At 41.6% G+C, this 18,811-nt stretch overlaps 1 protein-coding gene across 1 annotated transcript in view; it reads left to right on the top strand.

The window, feature by feature from the left end:
- PARP15 (poly(ADP-ribose) polymerase family member 15) overlaps positions 1 to 9,772 on the top strand; it is a 58,021-nt gene extending 48,249 nt beyond the window's left edge. Inside the window, 3 exon segments of the mRNA XM_002813216.5 lie at positions 2,816 to 2,949; positions 5,752 to 5,926; positions 6,547 to 9,772. Of these exon segments, the coding sequence (XP_002813262.4) occupies positions 2,816 to 2,949; positions 5,752 to 5,926; positions 6,547 to 6,836 (599 nt within the window). The 3' untranslated portion in view covers positions 6,837 to 9,772.
- The last annotated feature ends 9,039 nt before the right edge of the window (positions 9,773 to 18,811 follow it).

The following is an 18,811-nucleotide window of genomic DNA, read 5'->3' as shown; positions in this document are numbered from 1 at the left end:
GGTTCAAGCAGTTCTCTTGCCTCAGCCTCCTGAGTAGCTGGGATTACAGGCATTTTAGTAGAGATGGGGTTTCAACATGTTGGCCAGACTGGTCTCGAACTACTGACCTCAAGTGATCCACCCGCCAGCCTCCCAAAGTGCTGGAATTATAGGCATGAGCCTACGTGCTCGGCCGGGATCTTGGTTTTTAATCCCACCCTCACAGGTGAGGGCATTTATCCTGAACCACCAGGAATTTGAAAGTAGAGCTTATCTTTTAAAACAGTGGTCCCCAAACTTTTTGGCCCCAGGGACCAGTTTCATATAAGACAAATTTTCCACGGACTGGGTTATGAAGGGGGTGGTTTCAGGATGGTCCGAGTGCATTACATTTATTGTCCACTTTGTTATTATTATTATTACATTGCAATATATTATGAAATAATTATACAACTTACCACAATGTAGAATCAGTGGGAGCCCTGAGCTTGTTTTCCTGCAACTAGACAGTCCCATCTGGGGGTGATGGGAGACAGTGACAGATCATCAGGCATTAGATTCTCATTAGGAGCGCACAACCTAGATCCCTCGCATGCACAGTTCACAATAGGGTTTGAGCTCCTGTGAGAATCTAATGCTGCCACTGATCTGACAGAAGACAGAGCTCAGGTGGTAATGTGAATGATAGGGAGCAGCTGTAAATACAAATGAAGCTTTGCTCTCTTGCCTGCCGCTCACCTCCTGCTGGGCAGTCTGCTTCCTAACAGGTTATAGACCAGTGCTAGTCTGTGGCCTGGGATTCGGGGACCCCTGTTTTAAAAAACACTAATCTTTTCAAAGAGCTGTATGGGAAGAGGGCTCAGGAAAATGCCTAGCACATGGAAACACTTTTAAAAGGGTTGTTATCGTGCTATTTTCTGTGAAGCCCTGGGCTGCAAGTCAACAGTGCTCCTTACTTTGATAATGACCTTCCATGTGATGCTGGGTGAGTATTCCTGGGACTCTGTTTTCTCTCCTCTAAATTGTCTAGCCAAAGTCACCTTTTGTACATAGAAGACGGAGTAGATAGCACAGTTTGGTGTGGCTTAAGGGTGTGATTTAAATGTCTTTCCCCTCCAGAAAATACCTTTGGCTTTATGCTTTATTCCCTATTAATATACAAATACCAGCTGGGTGCTGTGGCTCATGCCTGTAATCCCAGCACTTCAGAAGGCCAAGGCAGGAGGATTGCTTCAGCCCAGGAGTTTGAGACCAGCCTGGGCAACATGGCAGAAACTCATCTCTACAGAAAAAATAGCGAGGCATAGTGGCATGTGCCTGTAGTTGCAGCTACTGGAGAGGCTGAGGTGGGAGGATTGCCTGAGCCCAGGAGTTCAAGGCTGCAGTGATCCATGATTGTGTCACCGCACTCAAGACTGGGTAACAGAGTGAGACTCTGTCTCAAAATAATAATAATAATTAATAATAATATACAAATACCTCTGGGATGTAAAAAATATCAAGCTTAATTGGTTTTTAAGAATAATAACCCTATGTTTACAAACGACTTGGCATTTCCTAAAGCACTTTCAGACTCCTTATTATATTTTAACTTTGCAACAATCCCGTGAGGTGGTAGATAGAGCTCATGGGATCTATCTTATAATTCCCATTGCACAGATGAGAAAATAAAAACTCACCCAAAAGTGGTGTTATATGTGTTCAATGTCATATGGCTGGTCACAGGTTGAGGCTGATATGGTCTTCTGATTCCAAGTCCTGATAGCTTCCTGCTCTCCAGCCTCAGGGCATGAAAGGAATAGAAGGCCTCCAAAAAACCTTCACCTCCTTACTTCCCAGGCTTGCCTGCTGTATTCAGGGGAAAGGAAGCAGCAGATCCAAAAGGACTGTAAGGCCTTGGACTAGAAATGATTAGGCAGAAAGATCCTGAAGGAGATGAACAGTGGGGAAAGGAAGGAATGCAGCTTTCAGAAACCACGCACATTATTGGTGGGCAACTGCCAGAATGACTTTAAAAATGGAGTTTGAAAAGAGCTTACTGATTAGGGTTAGATGCCTCCCTGTGTCACGAGATGGACTTGCTCAACAGGAAGACAGTGCCCTGGATCCCTCTCTCAGGCCAGGTATATCTTTCACTAAAAGTGAGTAAATTGGCTTTGTTTGTAAGGAAGAAATCCTTTGGTTTTTACCTGTGGTGGTGTATCTCTAATGCAGGGTGTCCGTATTCACACTAGTCCTGCTATCTTAGCAAGTTGATGTCTAGCCTTGCTGTTTTAGAAGTTCCAGGAAGCCACTGAAAAGCAAAGGAAACCCAGGCATGATCACCTTATGGGAAAGCATTCTCTTAGCACATCTGCTATTTTCTTTACATGGTGCTTTCTCTACTTGGTATATAAGATGGGGTACAGAACCATGTGCTTTAAATATCTTTAGCAAGGTAATCATTTTCAAAAAATAGAAGACAACTACATTAAATAATACTGATAAAAGCAAAAGCATCTATAAATTAGCATTCATGTTTACATATTAGTTTCTTACAAAATTAATTCCATAGAACTCTCTGGGAAAATTACAATTTCAAGCTACAGTGGATCTAAGTTTATCTAAATATTTTATCTAGAGCATTAATGAATATATTGTGTCATATTGGTGTCAGACCATTCACTTCATCTGGATTTACTCAACTGAGGATAATAGAAGAAGCAACTGTGAAATGTGTAACTTCTGCTTTAAAGACCAGGTTTGGATGACGAGAGACAAGTGCAGAGGAGGTGCCCTGATTTTCAGAGGTCTTTGGAAATGAATGTTGTGTTTTGACCAAATGCTGACTTTCCAGATAATCTTCCTGAAAACTGGACTGACATGAATCATCAGCTGTTTTGCATGGTCCAGCTAGACCCAGGACAATCAGAATATAATACCATAAAGGACAAGTTCACCCAAACTTGTTCTTCCTATGCAATAGAGAAGGTAATACTGTGTTAAAATTTACTGTTTAAAAATGTTGATGAATTAACATAAAAGCTATCTCTTTTTAAATAACACCCTTCCTTCCTTTGTACCTTACTATGTTTATTTTAACTGGAATTAGACTTACTCAAGCTCCATAGACTTCAAATCTCATGGTTTATTCATTAGCAGTAATGAAGGAGATTCCAAGTCACATGTGTATGTTAGGATACTTTCAGTTGCAAGTCACAAACCAACCCACTCAAACTGATTAAACAAGGAGGACTGTGTCGGAGATTAATGGAAAGCCCCAAAGTAGGATGGGCTTTGGAGAAGTCTGATCCGGCGGCTTGATGGTGTCCTGGATCCAGTTGCTCCAGCTTTGCTGTCCTCAGTGTCAGCTTTGTTTTAAGGCTGGACTTTCCTTGTGGTTGCTGGATGGCTGCTGGCAGCAATTAGGGGGTCTCTGTTTTCTCATTCACAACCCATAGAAGACAACTGTGTCCTGTCCCGCAGTTACTGGATGAGAATCCCAACCACTGCAGCCATCTCCGTGTCTAGGGAATAACTTGTTCTGGTTGGCTTGGGCCTGAGCTATCAGATCCCATCAATGTGTGATCCATATTGAAATCCTGATCGGTTTAACTCAATTAGACTCCATCCTAGAACTATAAGTAGGGCCAATCCCACTCAAACCAGAGGTTGCTGATGGGGTAGAATGCATGTTTAGAAGATTACCACAATGCCCACTATGCTGCATAAAAATATTTGTCAGTAAACTATAGGGGTTTATCAGGAGGTCATTATCATACCATGTATATCAGAACAGGGTGTGGCATCCTAGTAATTTAAAATCTTGTTGCCGCTTCCATAGAACTGTGTACTTACCTCTTGGAGCACTTATAAAGTGGTACTCTGTAACTATGTACTTACATTACGGCACTTATAAGGTACTTTGATAACTTTTCACATGGCTGGCTCCCCGACTAGACAGTGAGCTGCTTAAGGTAGGAGTCGCATCTTGTTCATTTCTTCATTCTCAGAACCTAGGAAGCTGTCTAGCACACAGTATGACATAATATGTATTGAGTAAACTTGATTGAATGAATGAGCTTAATTCCTGAGAAAGGGGAGCCAGGAGATAGAGACATCCTGCAGGAAGGACATAATTTAAAGGAGGAGATGCCTTGTGGTGTTAAAAGCTGTTGGAAGTACAGTCCTGGGCCTCTGAATCCATGGGTTCTGCATCCATGATTTCAACCAACCTCGGATGGAAAGTGTGGTGAGGCCTATGATGGTTGAGTGTACTGAATGTGTACAGACCTTTTCTTTTTTTTTTTTTTCAGACTTTTTCTTCTTGTCATTATTCCCTAAACAATATAACAACTATTTACATAGCATTTGTTAATACATTGTATGAAGTAATATAAGAAATCTACAGATGATTGAAAGTATATGAGAGGATTGTGTAGATTATATATTAATACAAATACAGTACTATGTCATTTTATATCAGGGACTTGAGCATCCTCAGATTTTGGTATCTGCAGAGGTCCTGGAACCAATCCTCCATGGATATTGACGGATGACTGTACAAGAAGTGCAAGAACCTCATTTTGTGTTTACACAATATCTGCGACTTTCTTGGCTCATACTTCTTTTGAAAACCCCCAACTTTGGATTAGTCCCGTAACCTACCTTCTCTCCTGCTGCTCTTAGATGAAATCCTTACTAATTCATGGTCCCCAGCCTCAGCTGGACCCTCCAGGCTGCCTGGAATCCTTCATTGCTTCCTCCAGTCAACCCCCTCACACATTCCCCATTGCAAACCTTCGTTACTCTCCCATAGGCCTCCACTACTTTCAGCAGAACAACTTTCCCACCTGCTTTTATGGCTTGGATTCTCCTCAAGAGCTGCCCAGGTACTCACTCCATTCTTCTTGAACCTCTCTTCTTCCTCTGTTTCCAGAACATCATCCTCTCAGATTTCCTCCTCCTTCCCCAGACACAGGTTATCTGGAGCCCTTTCCTATACTTTCATAGCTCTGTGTGTGTTCTCCTGACCATCCCTTATAATTCTGCGCGGTAGTGATTAGTTTTCTTGTCTTGCCCGCCACCCCATGCCATTAGACTGAATGTTTCATGAAGACAGAGACCCAACACAAACTTGATTCATAGAGATGTTCAGTAGATGATGACTGAATGGATGTTAACTCCATTTCCTAGGAGGAAGGAGAACCAGTAGAGAGTGATATTTTGAAAAGAAGTGAAAGAAGAACAGAGTTTTAAGGAGGGGACGGCTCATGGTTTGAAATGCTATTCAGAGGTCTAGAAAAAAATAGTCATAAGATTAGGCAATTATGAGGTGATCTGTGACCATAATTGGAGCAATAACAGAAAGAATTGTTATGAGGAGAAGCCACATGGAATGAGTCGGAAGATGAGAAGGAGTTAAGGACATGGCTATTGAATGACTACAAATTTTTGAGTAGGTGTTTGAATGTCAGTGAATCTCCAGGAATTCCAGGGAATATATGTTGGTAATCATTTAGATATAAACTGCAAATTATGTTATTTAAAATATATACCAACAAGCACTATTACAAAGCATAGACACTAATAGATACTTTTAGCCCATCTTTCTCTAAAGGCAGAAAGCTGCCTACTCTCTGAATTAGCTATTTGTATTTTCTTCTCCTTTTCCTTCACCAAGTTCTCTTCCTCTTCCTTCTTTTTCATATTGCTTATTTTAAATCCACAACAAGTACAATATACTGAGCCCCAAGGTCCTTTCTGTAATATTTTGTCTTTTGTCACCTGCAGATTGAGAGGATACAGAATGCATTTCTCTGGCAGAGCTACCAGGTAAAGAAAAGGCAAATGGATATCAAGAATGTCTATAAGAACAATGAGAGACTCCTCTTCCATGGGACAGATGCAGACTCAGTGCCACATGTCAATCAGTATGGCTTTAATCGAAGTCATGCTGGGAAGAATGGTAAGGAAGCGAGTAATTTGGCTGATCAGAATGAGGCAAACAATAGTTTCAGACTTTTCATACCCAAGCAGCGTGGAACCATGGTTGGCAGCTGTATTATCACTGTCAGAATAGAGCTCACCATGTTTCATTGTAAAGGAGACTGGCAACCTTCTGAGGGAAGATGGAGCGAATTTTAGAAATGATGAAAAGTAACTTTAATGTGCAGTTTTTTTTTAATGGGCTTTTTTTTTTTTTTAGACGGTCTCATTCTGTCACCCAAACTGGAGTGCAGTGGCAAGATCATGGCTCACTGCAGCCTTGATCTCTTGAGCTCAAATGATGCCACCACCTCAGTCTCCTGAGTAGCTGGGATTACAGACATGCACCACTATGCCTGGCTAATAATTTTGTTTTATTTTTGTAGAGAAGGGGGTCTCATAATGTTAGCTAGGCTGGTCTCGAACTCCTGGCCTTAAGCAATCCTCTTGCCTCAGCCTCCCAAAGTGTTGGGATTACAGGCATGAGCCAACACACCTGGCTAAAACTGCATTTAGAAAACAATTTTGTCAGATTGGGCATGGTTCTACACATTGTGTAATTTTATATTCTTAGGAAGGTTTTTGTCTTTCTCTTTCCAGCTGTATCCTATGGAAAAGGAACCTATTTTGCTGTGGATGCCAGTTATTCTGCCAAGGACACCTACTCCAAGCCAGACAGCAATGGAAGAAAGCACATGTACGTTGTGCAAGTACTTACTGGAGTCTTCACAAAGGGATGTGCAGGATTAGTCACCCCTCCACCCAAGAATCCTCACAATCCCACAGATCTCTTTGACTCAGTGACAGACAATACACAGTCTCCAAAGCTATTTGTGGTATTCTTTGATAATCAGGCCTACCCAGAATATCTCATAACTTTCACGGGTTAAAAATATTTTTATCATCAAAGAGATGATTTAAGTCATCTGTAAGAACAACATGCAATCTTTGTCTTTGCTTTTGGCTTGTGTAAGAAGATGAAAGTTTCCCTTTTAGGTGCCAAAATGCTGAAAATTACCTTTTTAAAATGCTCTATTGCTGCAATTTGTAGCATACCTTTTTTTCTCAGCAAATTGATGGGTGGAAGCTGAGAAATGTATGGTAAATGTCACAGAGCTACAACTATTCACAGACACCAAATCTCTAGTAGAATAAAAAGCACATTGTTCTTTTTCTATCGGAAAAAAACAAGATACATCACCTTAAAGCCAAGATGACATTGTTCTTCTTGGAACATGTTAAGACATTGAACGGTGGCGGGTTAAACTGTACTACTTAAGTGGAGCGGCTACTGTTATGCATCTATCACAGTTGGGGATTTTGCCTTATTAAGGAAAACTTGTCAATAGTTCAGCTGAAATGACTGAATCACAGAATATTAACTCTGTTATGGAACAAATCATAACAGATTTTACCTGTTTACATGTCAGGTAAAAATGTATTGCATTGTTGTCTAATATGTAAAAAATTACCCCCAATTTTAGTGACTTAATCCCACACAGTCTTTATGGGTCAGGAATTCAGGCATGGCTTACCGGGATCATTCTGCTAGGGTCGCTCTGAAGTTACAGACAAGATGTCAGAGGATGTGGTCGTTTGAAGGCTTGTCTGGGCTGGAGGTCTATTTCCAAGGTGAATCACTCACATACCTGGCACGTTTCTGTCAGGTATTGGCAGTCCGCAGTTCCTCTCCTCTCAGGCCTCTCCACAGGCTGCTTGAGTGTCCTCATGACACAACAGTTGGCTTACTCCAGAGTGAGCAACTCAAGAGAGAGCAAGGCAGAAGCTACCAAATCTTTATGATTGAAGTCATACACCATCTTTTCCACGAGTATTCTGTTGATTATTTTGATCAGCTTGTTCAGTCTGGGAGGGAATTACACAAGGGCATGAATACTCCACTGGCAAGGATCATTGGGGGCCATCTTGGAAGCTGTGTGAATGAGCAAATGAATGCACAGATAGAATGTTAGCAGTGAAAGTGATGCTAGAGGTCACCTACCCCACTGTCCTCTTGTCCTTCTCCCCCAACCCTCCCCTGCTCCCAGGCAAGAAGCCCTCTAGCCTCTGCTTGATCCCTTTTAGCACTCAACATCTTCAGGGAAGCTATTCTGCTGTGGGACAGTGTTAATTAGTGGAAAACTCTTTTTCGAAAGTTGAATGCTCTGTGTCTGTTACCTGCTGATCACTGTCCAGACTTCTGGAGGACACAGAACAAGTTTTATTCCTCTTACTGATGGTAGCCTTTCAGATCCATCCCTTCCCTCCAGCATATTAGAGTTACGTAAATTCTTAAAATGCTTAGCAGCTCATTTATCTTGAAGCATCACTTTTGAAGAGTTACAGACATTTAAGAAGTATTTACATTATCATAAATAAATTACATGCGCATTTAAAGAGAACAGAAGAATATAAAGAAAAATAACTCACCAAACTCACTCATAATTCTAGCACTAAGGGAAAACCACTGCCAGTTTCTCATGTCTCCCTTCCAGTTTCTTCTCTGACCAAATTCAACAAAGTCAAAATCACATTTTGTTCAGTCACAAATCGTATAATATTATTTCTACCATTTTTCTTTTTTTAATCTTTTTTTTATTATACTTTAAGTTTTAGGGTACATGTGCACAACGTGCAGGTTAGTTACATATGTAAACATGTGCCATGTTGGTGTGCTGCACCCAGTAACTCCTCATTTAACATTAGGTATATCTCCAAATGCTATCCCTCTCCCCTCTCCCCACCCCACAACAGGCCCCGGTGTGTGATGTTCCCCTTCCTGTGTCCACGTGTTCTCATTGTTCAGTTCCCACCTATGAGTGAGAACATGTGGTGTTTGTTTTTTTGTCCTTGCAATAGTTTGCTGAGAATGATGGTTTCCAGCTTCATCCATGTCCCAACAAAGGACATGAACTCATCATTTTTTAGTGCTGCATAGTATTCCATGGTGTATATGTGCCACATTTTCTTAATCCAGTCTATCGTTGTTGGACATTTGGGTTGGTTCCAAGTCTTTGCTATTGTGAATAGTGCTGCAATAAACATACGTGTGCATGTGTCTTTATAGCAGCATGATTTATAGTCCTTTGAGTATATACCCAGTAATGGGATGGCTGAGTCAAATTGTATTTCTAGTTCTAGATCCCTGAGGAATCGCCACACTGACTTCCACAATGGTTGAACTAGTTTACAGTCCCACCAACAGTGTAAAAGTGTTCCTATTTCTTCACATCCTCTCCAGCACCTGTTGTTTCCTGACTTTTTAATGACCGCCATTCTAACTGGTGTGAGATGGTATCTCATTGTGGTTTTGATTTGCATTTCTCTGATGGTCAGTGATGATGAGCATTTTTTCATGTGTCTTTTGGCTGCATAAATGTCTTCTTTTGAGAAGTGTCTGTTCATATCCTTCGTCCACTTTTTGATGGGGTTGTTTTTTTCTTGTATATTTGTTTGAGTTCATTGTAGATTCTGGATATTAGCCCTTTGTCAGATGAGTAGATTGCAAAAATTTTCTCCCATTCTGTAGGTTGCCTATTCACTCTGATGATAGTTTCTTTTGCTGTGCAGAAGCTCTTTAGTTTAATTAGATCCCATATTTCTACCATTTTTCATTAAACATTACAAGTTGTCCTCTTGTGTTCTTATTTTTTCTGTAAACATAATTTTAATGGCAGAGTTATTCTGCTTTATATCTTTTCCCTATTTTTATGTATATAAAATTATAAAGTTTTAAAAACTGTAATCATCGTTATTTATAGTTTAATAATCAGTTTCGTCTTGCAGTGTATCATTTTCCTCATCATTAAATATTTTACATATCGTTTTTAATGGTTGCATAGTATTTCATTGCCTGTTTCTACCTACATGTCATGTCAAAATAAGTTACCTATATTTTTGATAAATATGAGGTTAGAATATGAGATGCAAAGATCCTAATCTACCTTCAACAAAACAGTTAAAATGCTCTATTGCTGCAATTTGTAGCACGCCTGAAGGAAATATAGTCCCAGAGAACAAAGTATGGTTAAGTAATGCAGTTCCTGCCTGGGCCTTGGTTCTCAATACCAGTGCAGAATTCTAGCGAGTCATGTTGGAACAAGAAAGGACTCCTAGCCTGGGCAACATAGGCAGACCCCATCTCTAGAAAAATAAAAAAATTAGCCCAGCATGGTGGCGCATGCCTGTGGTTCCAGCTGCCTGGGAGGCTGAGGTGGGAGGGTTGCTTGGAACCAGGGGGTCAAGGCTGCAGTGAGCTATGATCCTGCCACTGCATTCCAGCCTGGATCACAGAGCAAAACCCTATCTCAAAAAGAAAAGACCCTTTTACTTAGGTTAAGTGGACTCTTAGTTACAATGTCTGCAGCTGACTTGTTGCCTCCTCCAATGTTGTTATTCAAGGATGTTGTTCCCCAGTTTATTTTGCTGTACCCTTACTTTAAGAGTAAGACACAGAAGTTTTGAGTACAGTGGGCCGGGCGAGGTGGCTCACGCCTGTAATCCCAGCACTTTGGGAGGCCGAGGCGGGCGGATCACAAGGTCAGGAGTTTGAGACCATCCTGGCTAACACGGTGAAACCCCGTCTCTACTAAAAATAGAAAAAAAATTAGCCGGGCGTGGTGGCGGGCGCCTGTAGTCCCAGCTACTCGGGAGGCTGAGGCAGGAGAACGGCGTGAACCCGGGAGGCGGAGCTTACAGTGAGCCCAGATTGCGCCACCGCGCTCCAGCCTGGGCGACAGAGCGAGACTCTGTCTCAAAAAAAAAAAAAAAAGAAGTTTTGAGTAAAGTATACCCATGTTATTAAAGTTGTTATGCTTTCTTGAGGAACAAACTATGAACCAATCAATAATTACAGTTATTTAGAAATTCTACCTTCCATCAGTCTGAAGCTAAATTGTATCTTTCCATCCTTTAAGTCCATCTCCTTCCCACTTGGCTTGATGTTTTCTGTCTATGTGACTAGAATGGTCTCTACTTCTATCCAAGAACTAACTGTTAGCTAGCTTAGTGTCAAAATTAGAAGTCTTGTCAAACTGTTAATTACTGAAGAAATCCATCTCTTTTCTCTGTATCTTCTGAGTTCAGGCAAATGGTACCTGATTAATCCAAGACCAGAGACCATGAGCTCTAATTCCGGACTGGCAGCCTTCTTTCACAGAAGCCTTTACGATCTCAAATATCTTCTCTTATTGCTTTTCTTACCATTCTTCTACTTCTTGTTCTTTTTTTTCTTTTAATTCTTTCTCTCACTTGTGGAAAAAAAGGACACACACTCTGCTTGGATGAATCAGAGGAAATATTTTGATTTTTTTCTGCACCAATAGTAGATAGCCACTCAAATTCCACATAGTATATATGGTAATGTATTAATTGAACACAAGGTTTACAAATTCATTTACAGTGTGGCAGGTTATCACAGGGCTGGTGAGATCATTCATAGCTAGTATGATCAAATTCAGTTTCTTCTGAGTACTTTACTAGAACAAATACAGTTTCTTTTAGTAAATAAGCTTTATAGTAAATATGCTTTACAAGCTTAATTGATTAAATTATTACATATCCTAGCTTTGGTCTCACCACATTAGTAAACATAGGAAGGGAATCTTGCAACTAAATTCAAAGTATGAATAACTTAAAAGACCTTTGGCCCATTTCTCTTTGTTTATGTTATTTTTGTGGTCACTAGGACATAAATATTCTCTAATCTTCTTTTCTTTATTTCACTGAGAAGGGCATTTTCTACACAGTGTTTAATTCCCTTAAGTCTCTTGTTCCTAAAATTATCACTCTATAACTAAGATCTATCAGAGGAGTGATTTTGGCTTCCACAAAATCCAACCACCTCTTCAATCTGAGCTTTTATTTTCATGTGCTTAATGTGTTCTTGTCTCTTCACACCTAGACAGCTCAACTCTCAACACCTTTTTCACATTCAATTTACTCAATTAGTACAATGCAAGATCAACCCTCCACCTAAACAGAAAAAAAAAAACAACCAATGAAAATGCTTCTCTTTAGGTCTTTGTAGTTTATGGTGTTAGATGGAACTCTTTTTTTCATATTAACTCCACTAAAATTCCAGTTAAAGTGCCTGAGATAAGGGAAGTACCAATACAAAGAGAACAACATAAAATTAACAAATCTGGGGTCAACAACAAAAACAAAATTTCAGTGTAAATACAGGGGGGATAAAAACAAGAACCCAGAAAGTAAAAATAGGAGTATTAGAATCTAGAACATATAATGATAAACATCATAGAGCAATAAAACTTTTATAATGTTCTATTTTTTTTTGTTTTTTTTTTTGTTTTGAGATGGAGTCTCACTCTGTTGCCCAGGCCTGGAGTGCAATGGTGCCATCTTGGCTCACTGCAACCTCCACCTCCTAAGTTCTAGCGATTCTCCTGCCTCAGCCTCCCAAGTAGCTGGGATTACAGGTGCTCACCACCACGCCCGGCTAATTTTTGTATTTTTAGCAGAGTCAGAGTTTTCACCATGGTGGCCAGGCTGATCTTGAACTCCTGACCTAAGGTGATCTGCCCGCCTCAGCCTCCCAAAGTGCTGGGATTACAGGTATGAGCCACCACACCTAGCCAAATCTTCTATTGTTAACAGAGGTTTGTTTGTTCTTTTTTTTTTTTTTGAGACGAAGTCTCTGTTGCCCAGGCTGGAGTATAGTGGTGCGATCTCAGCTCGCTGCAACCTCTGTCTCCCAGGTTCAAGTGATTTTCGTGCCTCAGCCTTCTGAGTAGCTGGGACTACAGGCATGTGCCACTATGCCTGGCTAATTTTTATATTATTAGTAGAGATGGGGTTTTGCCATGTTGTCCAGGCTGGTCTCGAACTCCTGATCTCAGGTGATCTGCCCACCTTGGCCTCCCAAAGTGCTGGGATTACAGGCTTGAGCTACTGTGCCAGGCCTTGTCTTTTACTTTTGAGACAGGGTCTCACTTTGTCACCCACACCAGAGTGCAGTGGTGCAATCATGGCTCACTGCAGCCTTGACTTCACAGGCTCAAGTGATCCTCCCATCTTAGCCTCAAGTGATCCTCCCATCTCAGCCTCCCAAGTAGCCGGGATCACAGGCACGTGCCACCACACTGGAATAATTTTTCTTTTTTCAGTAGAGAAAACGTCTCCCTATGTTGCCCAGGGTGGTGTCAAACGCCTTGGCTCCAGTGATCCTTCCACTTGGCCTCCCAAAGTGCTGGGATTACAGACATGAGCCACCGCACCCAGCCAACAGAGCATTTTAATATATACAGTATCTCACTTCTCTCTGTAGCAGTCCTCTGAGGAAGGGCCCCTTTGATGGAAGACGCTGATCCTCAAAGGGATCAACTGACATGCCTCTCTCATTCAGCTAGTAAGTGGCAGTTCTGGGAGTGGGTGTTAAATCTCTGAGAAAGACCAGAGTTGTTGATAGACTCCACACTGCATGAATGGAAACAGAAAACAGTATACTGACTTACAGAATGGTGAATCAACAAATAAAATGAAAAATGGCTGGGCACAGTGGCTCACGTCTGTAATGCCAGCACTTTGGGAGGCTGACGTGGGTGGATCACGACGTCAGGAGTTTGAGACCAGCTTGGCCAACATGGTAAAACCCTGTATTTCCTAAAAGTACAAAAATTAACCAAGAGTGGTGGTGCACGCCTATAATCCCAGCTACTCGGGAGTCTGAGGCAGGAGAATTGCTTGAACCTGGGAGGCAGAGGCTGCAGTGAGCTGAGATTGTGCCACTGCACTCCAGCCTGGGCGACAGAGCAAGACTCCGTCTCAAACACACACACACACACACACACACACACACACACACACCAAAAAACTGAAAAACTAAAGAGCACTAAATAGTCCTATCACAAGAAGTCAAGAAGGCTTAATTAACTCAGAGAAGAGAGTATGCAAATTCAAAGTCCTAACCAAAGGAGTTTCTGAGTAAACACAACCAACAGGCAGCTTGAAAAACCACAAGTTAAGAATATGAAAGAAAATTTCCTGGAATTGAAAAAAGAATATAGCTTTGGGGGAAAAAGGACACTTCATTCAATTAAGGGGGATTGCATAGTAATCACATGCATTAGAATAACTTTTATTTTGTTACCTTAGATTGTCCACCAGGAGCCCCCAAGTTTTAAAATACACTTAAAAATATTTCTTTTTTCTTTGAGACAGAGTCTCGCTCTGTTGTCCAGGCTGGTGTGCAGTGGTATGATCTCAATCTCGGCTCACAGCAACTTCCGACTCGGGTTCAAGCAATTCTCCTGCTTCAGCCTCCTGAGTAGCTGGGATTACAGGCACTGGCTAGTTTTTGTATTTTTAGTAGAGACGGGGACCAGGCTGGTCTCAAACTCCCGACCTCAAGTGATCCACCTGCCTCGGCCTCCCAAAATACTGGTATTACAGGCATGAGCCACTGTGCCTGGCCTAAATTAAGTTTTGTTTGTTTCTTTGTTTGTTTGTTTTTTGAGACGGAGTCTCACTCTGTCGCCCAGGCTGGAGTGCAGTGGTGCAATCTCTGCTCACTGCAACCTTGCCTCCTGGGTTCAAGGGATTCTCCTTCCCTTGGGATTACATGGGCCCACCACCACGCCCAGCAAATTTTTTATTTTTATTTTTAGTAGAAATGGGGTTTCACCATGTTGGCCAGGCTGGTCTTGAACTCCTGACCTCGAGTGATCCGCCTGCTTCAGCCTCCCCAAGTGCTGGGATTACAGGCACGAGCCACCGCACCCTGCCAGTAAGCTTTTAACTAAAGTTGAGTGATGTATGCTTTAGCTACAAACTAAATGGTTTCCTTGTGTGTCTACCTGCAAAGGAAAAGTACTCCAGGATGAGTCAAGGGAGAATGCTTTTCTCAGGGATATCTCTTAATAATTGAGACAAGATACTCAGGGATGTGTTTCTGTTGGATTGACCCTTTTTACTCTTTTCCCAGTTCCTTTTTCTCCCTCTCTCATACAAGGGAAGTGGGGCAGTAAGAAGGAACTGGAGATGGGAAAAGCATGGAGCTGGCTCTTCCCCGGAGAAGCCATCTCACTTTGAAAGGCTAATGGGGGCCGGCTGTGGTGGCTCACACCTGTAATCCCAGCACTTTGGGAGGCCGAGGTCGGTGGATCATTTGAGGTCAGGAGTTTGAGACCAGCCTGGCCAACACGGTGAAACCCTGCCTCTCAGCTACTTGGGAGGCTGAGGTAGGAGAATCGCTTGAACCTGGGAGGTGGATCCTGCAGTGAGCCGAGATCAGTACCACTGCACTCCAGTGAGGATGACAGAGCAAGACTCTGTGAAAGAAAGAAGAAAAAGAAAGAAAGAGAGAGAGAGAGAGAGAGGAGAGAGAGAGAGAGAGAGAGAAAGAAAGAAAGGAAAAGAAAGAAAGAGGAAGGAAGGAAGGAAGGAGGAAAGAAGAGAGAGAGAAAGGAAGGAAGGAAGAGAAAAGAAAAGAGAAAAGAAGAAAGGCTAATGGGGTCAGGGTGAGATCCAAGGGAAAGGAGGCTTGGGGTGTGAGACTTGGCCATTTGGGCACTTGGCTTCAGGGAAAAAAAGTCTCTTCTTTGGATTCATCTATCCACCGTGTTGACTCTTCCTACATTGTATGAAGACCTAGAGAATGAACTAGGCAGGCAAGTGGCCTATGATTCAGGAAGCCACACAACCAAGAAACAGAACTGAGGACAACCCATTTGCTGAGATTGTTCTTTGCTGCCAGACAATCCAGGGATTTGGGGGTCATCATTATCTTTCCATAGGTAATAAATATTAATCCAATGCACTAACAAAAGAGGTTGGTGTGCAAAGCAGATCGAGAGACAGTGCATTAATCTGCTAGGGCTGCCATAGAGAAACACCTCAGACTGCATGGCTTAAACAAGAGAAATCTATTTTTCTCATAGTTCTGAAGGCTGGAAGTGCAAGATCCAAATGTCACCAGGGTTTGGTTCTCCTGAGACTTCTCTCCTTGGCTTGCAGATGGCCCTTCTTCCTGTGTCCTCACGTGGCCTTTCCTCGGTGCTCACATCCCTGGTGTCTCTTTGTTTCCTTCTAAGGATACATGTTCTACCAAATTAGGGTCCCACCTTTATGCCCACATTTAACCTTAAGTACCTTTTCAAAGGTTCTATCTCCACATACAGTTACATTGAAGGTTAGGGCTTCAATATAAGAATTTGGGGGTAACGCAATTCAGTCCCTAACAGAGTAAAAATTCAAGAGGTTAAGTACAAAAAAAATTTAGAAATTAAAAAAAGAGAAGGAAAGAAAATTCATTTCAGAATATCAAGAGTTGGCACTATGTAGTCCTGGCCTAGCATTAGCAAACTTGGAGGGGTCAGTCCTAAACTTAGAACTAATATAATGTGCTAACTGGATAAACTTGGGCAAGTCATTTACACTCAGCCTCAATTCCTCAAATTTAAATTGAAATAATAGTCCGGGAGAGCTGGCTCATGCCTGTAATCCCAGCACTTTGGGAGGTCAAGGCAGGAGGATCACTTGAGGTCAAGAGTTCAAGACCAGCCTGGCCAACATGGTGAAAATCCATCTCTACTAAAAATACAAAAATTAGCCAGGTGGGGTGGCACATGCCTGTAGTCCCAGCTACTCGGGAGGCTAAGGCAGGAGAATTGCTTGAACCCAGGAGACAGAGGTTGCAGTGAGCCAAGATCACGCCACTGCATTCCAGTCGGGGCAACAGAGCAAGACTCCATCTCAAAATAAATAAATAAATAAATGAATAGAAATAATAACTTCCAGGGTTAAAGATAATACCAAAATGATAATGAAAAAAACATATTACTATTTTAAACCAAAAATTTGGAAGGGAAATCATGAATAGCACAAACCATAAAGGCAACCATAAACACATTTGATTACGTTAACATTTTAAAAATTGAGGTTCAGGGTTAAGATGTCTGATTGAATTAGATGCATCTAACTTTGCTTTCTCTAACCTAGGAAAACCACATTAATGGGATTTTAAAGGACACATATCCCCTCCAGAACAGGGAGGTAGAAGAGGAGATGTAGCTACACCATATTAGAAGCTAGAGGCAGATGGATCTGTGATAATGACTGCAGACTTACAACAGCTCAACCCTAAGTTGGCAAGTGAAGGGAAAGCTGAGAAACCACCTGATTTACTTTCAAAAGTCTCAGGAACTGAGAATGAGAGTGTCTCTGGAGCTAACAGTAAAGCAGCAAAGCATGGCAGGTGCTAAAATAAGAAAGATAGGATGAGAGCCGTTTAAGAAACAGTTACATTCCTAGATCTCTCTGCCCCTTCTTTCCCCAGAATAACTGCCTTTCTCCTACTCCAGGAGAAATCTGGAGGCTATTCCCTATAAAAAGTAAATTGAAGGGTCTCTGAGCAGGATATCAGGCACAGACAAGGCATTTGGTACTGTACCAAAAATAGGCAAATCAGAAGCCAAAAGCACACTAAATGCTTAATCCTGAAATGACAGCCCTCCCCAAACTGCGTTCCACCATTTGGCTCCCAGAACAGCAGCAGCCAGAAGTTTACTCACCAAGCAAGAGACTGAAAATTTCTATGCAAGTGGGAATTTTACCTAAAGAGACTGACATTAGAGATTCATCAACACACAGGCCACCAAATCCTGTAGAATGAAACTCAAAGTTGATAAGCCCCACTCACTAGCTCAGAATTCTCACTAGTTTTTTAAACTCTTGTGAAACAGACAACCAAGGTTTAACAAACATTGCAGGAAAATCTCTAACTCAGAATATAAAGCTTTTTTTAAAAAACTGTAATAAGAAAGAAAATGCCATAAAAAGGGAACATTTAGGAAACAAGCAAGAGGTCTTAAACATAATAACAGAAATGAAAAAAAAAAAAGCATTGGAAGATAAAGTTGAGGAAATCTCAGAAAGTAGAGTAAAAAGGCAATGAAGTGGAAAATAGAAAACCAAATATAAAACTAGAGGACCAGGCCAAGTTGTCCAACATCAGGAAGAGAGATCAGAAAGCAGAGAGAAAAACAAAAATCAAAGAAATAATTCAAGAAAACATCCTCAAACTAAAGAACACAAGTTTTCAGATTAGAAGTTTGTGCCTAGTGCTCAGCATAATGGAAAAAAAAAAAATGCAGACCAACCCCAAAGTATACCATGCGGAAATTTCAGAAACACGAAGGAAAAACTTCTAGAGGGAAGAAAAGAGAACAGGTTATCTACAGAGGATCAATAATCAGAATGGTTTCAGATTTCTTAGCACCAACACGAAGCTTAAAGACAATGGAACAATGCTTTCAAAACTCCAGCAGAGGCCAGGCACCGTGGCTCACAGCTGTAATCTCAGCACTTTGGGAAGCTGAGGCAGGAGCATCACTTGAGCCCAGCCCAGGAGTTTGAGACCAGCCTGGGCAAGAGAGTGAGACCTTATGTCTACAAAAAATTTTTAAATTAGCCAGGTGTGGTGGTACATGCCTGTAGTCCCAGCTACTGGGAAGGCTGAGGCAGGAGGATTGGGGGTCGCTTGAGTCTGGGAGGTCAAGGCTGCATTGATGGTGCCACGGCACTTCAGCCTGGGCAACAGAGTAAGACCCTGTCTCAAAAATAAGAAAAATTCCAACAGGAAGATATTTCTAACTACAGTGATGGCAAGAGCCTTTTGATCACTGTAGACTGCAACGCAAAAGAAAACACGTCTTTCCAAAGAAGAGAAATCCTCCCATATTTAAATATGTGTTTGGATGTGCATAGAATATCTCTAGAAGGATATACTAGAAGCTAGTAACTGTGTTCCCTCTAGACAGAACTGGGTGCTGTGGAAAAAAGGTGTAAGGCAGACTTAATTGTTACTGTTTACCTTTTTGTTTCCTTTAAATTTTATACTATGTGCATA

The sequence above is a fragment of the Pongo abelii genome, chromosome 2 (assembly GCF_028885655.2).
Source record: "Pongo abelii isolate AG06213 chromosome 2, NHGRI_mPonAbe1-v2.0_pri, whole genome shotgun sequence".
Classification (NCBI taxonomy): domain Eukaryota; kingdom Metazoa; phylum Chordata; class Mammalia; order Primates; family Hominidae; genus Pongo; species Pongo abelii.
Note: the sequence above shows the minus strand (reverse complement) of the source record. Positions and strands in the feature narration are given on the sequence as shown.